The sequence below is a fragment of the Salvelinus fontinalis genome, chromosome 1, assembly GCF_029448725.1.
Source record: "Salvelinus fontinalis isolate EN_2023a chromosome 1, ASM2944872v1, whole genome shotgun sequence".
In the NCBI taxonomy this organism is placed as follows: domain Eukaryota; kingdom Metazoa; phylum Chordata; class Actinopteri; order Salmoniformes; family Salmonidae; genus Salvelinus; species Salvelinus fontinalis.
In genome coordinates this window covers 60,332,486-60,344,158 of record NC_074665.1, presented here as the reverse complement: position 1 = coordinate 60,344,158, position 11,673 = coordinate 60,332,486, and the positions used below count along the sequence as shown (strand labels likewise).

Genomic DNA, 11,673 nt, shown 5'->3' with positions numbered 1-11,673 from the left:
CTGCCACCCCAAATATGATGAGAACTACATTGATTTGAGGTTCACTTATATTGGGAGTAGTGCCTTTCCTCAGCCACAGTGTGTTATATGTGCAGAAGTACTATCTCACAACTTAATGAAACCTTCACTCTTGTGCAGACATTTAGAAACAAAACATGCCAATTTGAAAAATAAGCTGCGGGAGTTTTTTGAGTGAGAATTAAGACAACTTTTGAGTAGAAAGACAAGTATAAAACCAACAGATACCATTAATTAGAACGGCCTAGAAGCGTCTTATATGGTGAGCTACTGAGTGGCTAGGAGAGGCAAGCCCCATACTATTGTGGAGGACTTAATTCTTCCTGCTATGCCACGGATATGGCTGGGACAATGCTGGGGGAAAAGGCCAAAAAAACTATACAGACAATGCCTTCATCAAACAACACTGTTTCACAATGCATCAGTGACATGGCAGGGATGTTTTAAAACACGCCATTGAATTCTATGCATTACAGCTGGATGAGTCAACAGACGTGGCGGGCCTGGCACAGCTCCTGGTATACGTCCGTTACGTTTATGGGGGGTCAATTAAGGAAGACATCCTCTTCTGCAAATCACTGGAAACCAGGACAACAGGAGAGGATATTTTTAAAGTACTGGACAGCTTTGTGACATCAAACTTTGGTGTTCAAGATGTCTTGGTATCTCTACTGATGGCGCAAAAGCCATGACAGGGAGACATAGTGGAGTGGTAATTCGCGTGCAAGCAGTGGCTCCCGACGACACTTGGGTACACTGCAGCATCTTGCTCCCAAAGGAATGCCTGACAGCTTGAAATACATGTTGGACACTACAGTGAAAATGGTTAACTTTGTTAAAGCAAGGCCTCTGAACTCTCGTGTTTTTTCTGCAATATGCAATGATGTGGGCAGCGACCATGTAAAGCTTTTACAAAACTGGTTATCAAGGGGTAAAGTATTGACACATTGTTTTGAATTGAGAGACGAGCTTAAAGTTCTTTACTGACCCATAATTTTCACTTGTCTGACCGCTTGCATGATGACGAGTTTCTCACACGACTGGCCTATCTTGGTGATGTTTTTTCTCACCTGAATGATCTGAATCTAGGATTACAGGAACTCTCCTCAACTATATTCAATGTTCGGGACAAAACTGAGGCTATGATTAAGAAGTTGGAACTCTTCTCTGTCTGCATTAACAAGGACAACATACAGGTCTTTCCATCGTATGATTTTTTTGTGTGCAAATGAACTCAAGCTTACAATGTCAAATGTGATATAGCGAAGCACCTGAGTGAGCTGGGTGCGCAATTACGCAGGTGCTTTCCCGAAACGTATGACACAAACAACTGGATTTGTTATCCCTTTCATGCCCTACCTCCAATCCACTTACCGATATCTGAACAAGAGAGCCTCATCCAAATTGCAACAAGCGGTTCTGTGAAAATGTAATTTAATCAGAAGCCACTGCCTTGGCAAATCGCGCTGTTAAGACACTGATGCCTTTTGCAACCACGTACCGATGTGAGAGTGGATTCTCAGCCCTCACTAGCATGAAAACTAAATACAGGCACAGACTGTGTGGAAAATGATTTAAGACTGAGACTCTCTCCAATACAACCCAACATTGCAGAGTTATGTGCATCCTTTCAAGCACACCCTTCTCAGTAACCTGTGGTGAGTTATAAACAATTTTTGATGAACAAATAAAGTTTTATATGGAAAATGGCTAAATAAAGAGCAAAATTATTGATTATTATTATATTATTATTTGTGCCCTGGTCCCATAAGAGCTCTTTGTCACTTCCCACGAGCCGAGTTGTGACAAAAACTCACATTCTTATGTGTCACGTGTGCTCTCTCTCCGGCCTCTAGGTCACCAGGCTGTTCGTTAAGGCGCACGCCTGTCACCAGTGTTAGGCGCATAAGAACACTCACCTGGACTCCATCACCTCCTTGATTACCTGCCCTCTGTTCCTGTTTCATGTCGACACGCTGTTCGTGTTTCTTGTTTATTTATTCATTAAATGTTTTCACTCCCTGAACTTGCTTCCCGACTCTCAGCGCACTCGTTACGTTATGTTTAATAAATCTATTGTATAGGGTGTGTGTGGCAGGCTTACAATGATGACAAAAAACAACAGTTGAGAGTGTCCTGACCGTGGTGCTAGAGAGGGTACGCAGCTGGAGGTTGAATTTCTGAAGGGGTACGGGACTATAAAAAGTTTGGGAACCACTGCTCTAAAACAACGTTGGAGGTGGCTTATGCTAGAGAAATTAACATTCAATTATCTGGCAACAGCTCTGTTGGACATTCCTGCAGTCAGCAAACCAATTGCGCACTCCCTCAAAACACATCTGTGGCATTGTGTTGTGTGACAAAACTGCACATTTTAGAGTGGCCTTTTATTGTCCCCTGCACAAGATGCACCTGTGTAATGATCACGCTGTTTAATCAGCTTCTTGATATGCCACACCTGTCAGATGGATGGATTATTTTGACAAAGGAGAAATGCTCACCAGCAGGGATGTAAACAAATGTGTGCCTTTTTTTTGTGCGTATCGAACATTTCTGGGATCTTTTATTTCAGCTCATGAAACATGGGACCAACACTTTACATGTTGTGTTAATATTTTTGTTCAGTGTGTATCCAGGGTCAGTTCCAATACCATATTTCCAATGTGCAGGGAAAGTGGAGCGATAGTAGAGCATGAACCTGCAGGAGCGAGTCACTGTTTTGATGTTTGCAGAGAACGACAGGCTGTTTGCCAGGGTCACGCCAAGGTTCTTTGCACTCTGGGAGGGTGCAGGCCACACTGTGACGGAGTCGTCTTGGAGCGTGCAGGCCTTCCCGGGGAGGAAGAGCACAAATTGAGAGACTTTTTTTTAACAGAATTTCTGAATGTTGTCTTAAACTGAAGGGATAGCATCTGTAGGCCTAGTGTGTGTAGCGTGTGTATTGTAAATAGACAAACTCATCATTCTGGACGTCACTTTTAAAGCTTCTTAAAGCTGGGTCAAGTACAAGTGTTGGTTTAGGATTACTTTTTTTTGCTCTAGTTTCCACTCGTTTTTAAAATTTGTTATCTAAACATTACTCAGTCTATAGGTTGAGTAGATGATGAAGGTTAGCAAATCTGTGCCGAGCTTTGCTCAGATCGAGCCTTCTGAACACATCTTAGGACAGTGTTTTTTCTAGGACAGTGGTGATGCGGAAGCAGTAGTCTCTCTACAGACGAGTTGCTTCCGGCAGTGTAGAACCAATGCTCCAGCTTAACCGTCTGTAGAAGTTCCAGCAGTTGAGACAGAGAGGACCAGTCGGAAATGGGAAGCATGTCACCCGGTAACGTCACTGGCGTATCCGCTTGTTGCCCCATGCTACACATGAGCACAATTCCTGCCCGCATTTCAAGCCCCGACAACCCAAACTCATAATTTGTTGGGAGTTGTCTGTCTCCCCAGATTTTTTCTCCCTTTCGAAATGTCAGAGAGAAGCCGACATCCTCCCCATACCTTGTGCTGTTGCCTAACTTACAATGCTCCAAGGTCTGGTATATCCAAGACTACGGAAGCAGTCTGACAACTAAATCTGTGAGTTTACTGAATCATCTGATGACTGTAGTTGTTAACAGATGCTCAAACAATGTTCCTGATGATATTTTAATTTCCCGTCTGTGTGTGCGTGCTACAATAGATTCAACAAGGCTTTTTACATCATGGTTCACCTCATAAACCTGTTCCAGCATAATCTCATTCTGGGAACCCAGAGCCAAATATCACATTATTCGATAACAGAACATCAGGGTTAGGAGGTTAGTGGGACACAAGCATTTCCTAGTTTAGCAGGCATAAGATTATAACTGTTTGCTAAGGAGAGTCAGGGTACTTTCTATCGTGCTTTCATGATAAATGGCAACACATGGAACAAACATATTGTAGTGAAAAGTAGTTCACTATATAGGGAATAGGATGCCATTTTGGGATGTACCTTACCTGTCCCACTGGTCTCTCTTAGATCTGAAATATTCAAAAGCTCAAATAGTAACCGTTTTGATTAGCTTCCACACAAATACCCCTGAATATGTTGCAGATAGTTACTTACTGTGTTGATAATTCTGTGGTTGCTCACTGAGTAGTGTTCTGGTTACTTATCGATTGTTCTCTCTCTTTCTCTCTCCCGTCTCCCTTCTATATCTTACCCTCTCTCTTTATTCCCCCCCCCGCTCTCTCTCTCCCCCTCTTTCTTCCCCTCTTCATCTGTGTCTCTTGCTCTCCCTCCCTCTTCCCCCTCCCTCTCCTCCATCCCTTTCCTCTTTCTATCCCTCCCTCTAGGTGGTGAGTCGTGTGGCAGCCCAACAAGGCTTTGACCTGGACCTAGGCTACAGGCTGCTGGCTGTGTGTGCTGCTAACAGAGACAAGTTCACGCCCAAGTCTGCAGGTGAGAGACACGGCAAAATTACTGACTAAATACCAGGAAAATATCAGGATCGTGTTCATTAGGGCACGCAATAGAAAACGTTTTACAACGTTTCTTTTTGGACAGATGCAGGTCATCCTGTCCTGTTGCAATTTGTTTTTTTCTGTTTGGTGCCAAATGTACCCAGGTGAAACAGGACTGTAAAATAAAGTGTTACCCGCGCCATGATGAAGTGCAGGCTAGGAAGTCACTGTATGTGACACAGCTACTGTTGAACACCCCAGGCCCAACGTTTCAATCTTTTAGGAGGCCTTTTGTGTGAATTGTTCTCAGTCTGAGTTCATAAGGTAGATTATTGCATTTACTGTACAGTTTAAGTCGGAAGTTTACATACACCTTAGCCAAATACATTTAAACTCAGTTTTTCACAATTCCCAACATTTAATCCTAGTAAAAATTCCCTGTTTTAGGTCAGTTAGGATAACCACTTTATTTTAAGAATGTGAAATGTCAGAATAATAGTGGAGAGAATTATTTATTTCAGCTTTTATTTCTTTCATCACATTCCCAGTGGGTCGGAAATTTACACACACTCAATCAGTATTTGGTAGTATTGCCTTTAAATTGTTTGACTTGGGTCAAACGTTTTAGGTAGCCTTCCACAAGCTTCCCACAATAAGTTTGGTGAATTTTGTCCCATTCCTCCTGACAGAGCTGGTGTAACTGAGTCAGGTTTGTAGGCCTCCTTGCTCGCAGACGCTTTTTCAGTTCTGCCCACACATTTTCTATAGGATTGAGGTCAGGGCTTTTTGATGACAACTCCTATACCTTGACTTTGTTGTCCTTAAGCCATTTTGCCACAACTTTGGAAGAATGCTTGGGGTCATTGTCCATTTGGAAGACCCATTTGCGACCAAGCTTTAACTTCCTGACTGATGTCTTGAGATGTTGCTTCAATATATCCACATAATTTTCCTGCCTCGTGATGCCATCAATTTTGTGAATTGCACCAGTCGCTCCTGCAGCAAAGCACCCCCACAACATGATGCTGCCACCCCTGTGTTTCATGGTTGGGATGGTGTTCTTCGGCTTGCAAACCTCCCCCCCTTTTCCTCCAAACATAACGATGGTCATTATGCCCAAACAGTTCTATTTTTGTTTCATCAGACCAGAGGACATTTCTCCAAAAAAGTACAATCTTTGTCCCCATGTGCAGTTGCAAACCGTAGTCTGGCTTTTTGATGGCGGTTTTGGAGCAGTGGCTTCTTCCTTGCTGAGCGGCCTTTCAGGTTATGTCGATATAGGACTCGTTTTACTGTGGATATAGATACTTTTGTACCTGTTTCCTCTAGCATCTTCATAAGGTCCTTTGCTGTTATTCTGGGATTGATTTGCACTTATCGCACCAAAGTACGTTAATCTTTAGGAGACAGAACGAGTCTTCTTCCTGAGCGGTATGACGGCTGCGTGGTCCAATGGTGTTTATACTTGCGTACTATTGTTTGTACAGATGAACGTGGTACCTTCAGGTTTTTGGAAATTGTTCCCAAGGATGAACTAGACTTGTGGAGGTCTCCAATTGTTTTTCTGAGGTCTTGGCTGATTTCTTTTGATTTTCCCATGATGTCAAGCAAAGAGGCACTGAGTTTAAAGGTAGGCCTTGAAATACATCCACAGGTACACCTCCAATTGACTCAAATTATGTCAATTAGCCTATCAGAAGCTTCTAAAGCCATGACATAATTTTCTGGCTGTTTAAAGGCACAGTCAAGTTAGTGTATGTAAACTTCTGACCCACATGGAATTGTGATGCAGTGAATTATTAGTGAAATAATCTGTAAACAATTGTTGGCAAAATTACTTGTGTCATGCACAAAGTAGATGTCCTAACCGACTTGCCAAAACTATAGTTTGTTCACAAGAAATTTGTGGAGTGGTTGAAAAACGAGTTTTAATGACTCTATCTATAAGATAACTGTATCTGTAAGGTTGTCTGATCACGTCTTGGTCACAGAAATGGGATGCAAGTTTTAACCAGAGCTCTGTGGGCCCTTGTCAAAAGAGATGCACTTTGTAGGGAATAAGGTGCTATTTGGAACATAACCATGGTCATATTTTAGGGCTTCTGTGTTTTGTTTTTATTTCTGCCTTCTTTAAACTGCTTGTACAGTATCTCAGACATGACGTATGGCCAGAGTACATTATAACAGAGTATTTATAGTAGCTATTAATCTTTAATGTGCCATTGAGAAGAGCTGTCCGGATGGCAGGCAGCCTCACAGAAAACAGTCAACTCGACAGTCTCTACACACACACACACACACGCAAACACAAATGTACCCACACGCACACACAACACACACACACTACAGTAATGCTGTCCTCAGACACTTTACCTTTCAAATCCAATTCCTCCAATCCATACCCCATTGCTCCTCAAAGTGTCCATTTGTCGGAGTGAAATCTGGATAGGCAGAGACGAGGGAGAGAGAGAGAGAGATGGATGGATGGGTGGAGAGGTAGAGAAAGCCTGACAAAGCCATAACCGGTCATAATAAACGGATGGTTGAAAGAACTTTGACTAACCATGAATTTGATTGGCTTGTTTTTTGTGGTAAATATTTGGGATTTCGGCATTATGTGCTAGCATGTACAGTAGAAGTCGGAAGTTTACATACACTTAGGTTGGAGTCATTAAAACTTGTTTTTCAACCACTCCACAAATTTCATTTTAACAAACTATAGTTTTGGAATGTCGGTTAGGACATCTACTTTGTGCATGACACAAGTCATTTTTCCAACAATTGTTTACAGACAGATTATTTCACTTATAATTCACTGTATCACAATTCCAATGGGTCAGAAGTTTACATAGATGCTAAGTTGACAGCTTGGACAATTCCATAAAACGATGTCATGGCTTTAGAAGCTTCTGATAAGCTAATTGACATGATTTGAGTCAATTGAAGGTGTACCTGTGGATGTATTTCAAGGCCTACTTTCAAACTCAGTGCCTCTTTGCTTGACATCATGGGAAAATCAAAAGAAATCAGCCAAGACCTCAGAAAAACAATTGTAGACCTCCACAAGTCTGGTTCATCCTTGGGAGCAATTACCAAATGCCTGAAGGTACCACGTTCATCTTTACAAACAATAGTATGCAAGTATAAACACCATGGGACCACGCAGCCGGCATACCTCTCAGGAAGGAGACGCGTTCTGTCTCCTAGAGATCAACGTACTTTGGTGCTATAAGTGCAAATCAATCCCAGAATAACAGCAAAGGACCTTGTGAAGATGCTGGAGGAAACAGGTGCAAAAGTATCTATATCCACAGTAAAACGAGTCCTATATCGACATAACCTGAAAGGCCGCTCAGCAAGGAAGAAACCACTGCTCCAAAACCTCCATCAAAAAGCCAGACTACGGTTTGCAACAGCACATGGGGACAAAGATCGTTCATTTTGGAGAAATGTCCTCTGGTCTGATGAAACAAAAATAGAACTGTTTAGCATAATGACCATCGTTACTTTTGGAGGAAAAAGGGGGAGGCTTGCAAGCCGAAGAACACCATCCCAACCGTGAAGCACGGGGGTGGCAGCATCATGTTGTGGGGGTGCTTTGCTGCAGGAGGGACTGGTGCACTTTATAAAATAGATGGCATCATGAGGGAGGAAAATTATGTGGATATATTGAAGCAACATCTCGAGACATTAGTCAGGAAGTTAAAGCTTTGTCGCAAATGAGTCTTCCAAATGGACAATGACCCCAAGAATACTTCCAAAGTTGTTGCAACATGGCTTAAGGACAACAAAGTTAAGGTATTGGAGTGGCCATCACAAAGCCCTGACCTCAATCCTATAGAAAATGTGTGGGCAGAACTGAAAAAGCGTGTGCAAGCAAGGAGGCCTACAAACCTGACTCAGTTACACCAGCTCTGTCAGGAGGAATGGGACAAAATTCACCAAACTTATTGTGGGAAGCTTGTGGAAGGCTACCTAAAACATTTGACCCAAGTCAAACAATTTAAAGGCAATGCTACCAAATACTGATTCAGTGTATGTAAACTTCTGACCCACTGGGAATGTGATGAAAGAAATGAAAGCTGAAATAAATAATTCTCTCTACTATTATTCTGACATTTCACATTCTTAAAATAAAGTGGTGATCCTAACTGACCTAAGACAGGGAATTTTTACTTAGATTTAATGTCAGGAATTGTGAAAAACTGAGTCTAAATGTATTTATATGTGTACACACAACAGAATTACATTTCTCCATTTCATCTCTCATGTCTCAGTGCTCATCCGTAGAGAGCATTTTCAAAATCAACTGTTTCTATTCTTTCTTCTCTTGAAATAGTATAATTCCTTAGTGGTTGATCCACCTATTAGAATAACCCAAGCACACAGACAGACAGACAGGCAGATGTTAGTTTATATGGCTAGGTCTATTCCCTTCACCTGTTTCTGTACTGATGGTATAATGTGACTGTCGCCCAGTGCTCAAGTTGAACTGTGTGGTCTGTATGACAGTTTAAATCATCTCCAGGCCTTGTGATGGCTCTGGGATCTTGTTGAAAGAATCCAGCCTGGGCCTGGGCCTGGGCCTGATGCATCCCAAATGGCCCCCTATGCGCTATGGGCCCTGGTCAAAAGTGCTACAGTGAATAAGGCTCCATTTAGGACACAAACCAAAATGTGGGTTCAGGGGAATAGGTGGTGGACTGAAGCCTGAAAACACGAAGTTGATCGATCCCCGTCGAGGGAGCAGCAGATTTTTTGGACAAGACAGTAAACCATTCTTATGACTATAAGATTTGTTAGCAGCTTCCTTTCTTGCACATTTTCCCTCATAAAAAATATATTTCAACACACGGCCGCTCAGGCAAATTTGCTAAACAACTAAACTTGGAACCAATCAGAACTTCCGTACATACCCCTCGTGATGAAGGCAGCCAATGTACGGCTTCTATCTACGATGTAAACACAGCTTCATGTAAAAACACGAGCTGCTGTCTGATGAAGAAGAACCGATATAGCTAGCTAGCTCCCCAAATGAAATAAGATAAATATCTGTTTTGAGGGCACTTGAAATATGCAGCATGCAAAATGAATTGTCTTGATCATATGAAGAGGTAACTCCATTGATCATTTAGACAATTTATTGAAAGCTAGCCAATGTTACAGTTTGACTAGCCTAGCCAGCTACTGTAAATGCCATTTTGTGTTTCATTAGGTAGCTATCGCTCTGTCAGAGAATTAAATTGTTGAATCATGTTTTGGCATGATTATATTTCTCATTTCAATTATCTAACTTTCAATCAGACACTTTGCAAAGAAACCCAAATCAGGGCATGTAGATAGAAAGATGTGTGCCTGTCATGTATGTTAGAATGGAGGTTTAAAAATGACAGTTGCATATCGATATTAGCCAATACATATGGCATAGCCAACACGAACAGTGCCTTCAGAAAGTATTCATACCCCTTGACTTATTCCACATTTTGTTGTGTTACAGCCTGAATTCAAAATGGATTCAATGTTTTTTTTTGGTAACACTTTACTTGACACTTAGTGTCATAACACTTTATGATATGGTCATAACCATGTCATAATATGTCATAACAGTTGACATGACTTGTTATAATCTGACATAATATGCTCATAACAGTGTCATGACCCATATGTTTACATCTGATGTGACATATATTGCATTATTTTATGTCTGGTTATGACACCTACATTTCCCTGCCAAGAAGATTCCTTTCATTCTAAAGTTTGTTTTATTGTTGTAATGAAGTCATGTTTTTACACTTTATGACACTATCAAGGAGAATTATGACCACCTGTGTCACTTTACTTGGACTAAGGAAATACACTTTATGACACTGTCAAGAAGCATTATGACCATCAGAGTCATATAAGCCAGATAGGCCTATCACGGGCCTATTACTTGCCCTTATATCAGTCATCAGTCAAAAAGAGGGTGTCTTGTCTTGCTCCTGAAATCTGCTCCTGCATTCATCCCAGTCATCAGCAACAGGGAATTGGGGTATGTGCATGTCTGACATCATTGGGTGCGCAATTACAACGTTAATTCAACATGGTCAATTTCAGAAAATGTTATAAAACATAAAAATACCGTTGACAAGTTGTCTATGGTGTATTAGAATGTTTTGCCTTGTGTGGAAGGGTTTTATGGGTTTTAACAGTCATATGTAGGTGTCATAACCAGCCACAAAATAACTACCATGGTAGGTTTTGTGAGTTTTGACACTTATGTAGGTGTCATAACCAGCCATAAAATAACATAATATATGTCACAGGTCTAAATATATGTGTCACCGTGCTATGACTATATTGTGACAGGTTATGTCAGCTGTTATGACCGTGTCTTAACATTTTACTACGCTAGGTATCAAGTAAAGTGTAAAACAAAACACACCCCATTATGACAGTGAAAACTTGTTTTTATAAATCTGTGCAAATTTATTGAAAATGAAATACAGAAATATCTCATTCACAGTACATAAGTATTCACACCCCTTTGCTATGACACTCCGAATTTAGCTCAGATGCATCCAATTTACCTTGATCATCCATAAGATGTCACTACAACTTCATTGGAGTCCACCTGTGGCCAATTCAATTGTTTGGACATGATTTAGAAAGAAACACATGTCTATATAAGGACCCACAGTTGACAGTGGATGTCAGAGCAGAAAATATACCATGATGTCCAAAGAACTGTCCATAGATCTCCAAGATGGAATTGTGATGAGGCATATATCTGGGGAAGGGTATAAAACTATTTCTAGAGTGGTGAAAGTTTCCAAGAGCACAGAGGTCTCCATCATTGGGAGATATATATATTTTTTGATTATCCAGACTCTGCCTAGAGCTGGCTGTCCGACCAAACTGAGCAACCGGGCAAGAAGGACCTTGGTCAGGGAGCTGAACAAGAACCCAATGACCACTCTGACTGAACTACAGAGTTCCTTGGCTAAGATGGATTCTATCGCGCCCAGAAACCTGCTCATTTTACTCTCTGTTCCGGACGTACTAGACAACCAGTTCTTATAGCCTTTAGCTGTACCCTTATCCTACTCCTCCTCTGTTCCTCTGGTGATGTAGAGGTTAATCCAGGCCCTGCAGTGCCTAGCTCCACTCCTATTCCCCAGAGAAGCCTCCTCCCTATGTTTGTTTTATTCACTATTTTAGCACACTCTGCCAACCCGGATGTCCTAGCCGTGT

General features: G+C 41.6%; 1 protein-coding gene across 7 annotated transcripts in view; it reads left to right on the top strand.

Annotated features, from left to right (window-relative positions):
* Nucleotides 1–11,673, top strand: part of LOC129858989 (zinc finger MIZ domain-containing protein 1-like) — a 209,539-nt gene that overhangs the window by 163,922 nt on the left and 33,944 nt on the right. For all 7 annotated transcript variants that reach the window (XM_055928291.1, XM_055928299.1, XM_055928274.1 and 4 more), the window contains one exon: nucleotides 4,333–4,438. In XM_055928291.1, coding sequence (XP_055784266.1) covers nucleotides 4,333–4,438 — 106 coding nt within the window. The remainder of the gene's footprint in view (nucleotides 1–4,332; nucleotides 4,439–11,673) is intronic.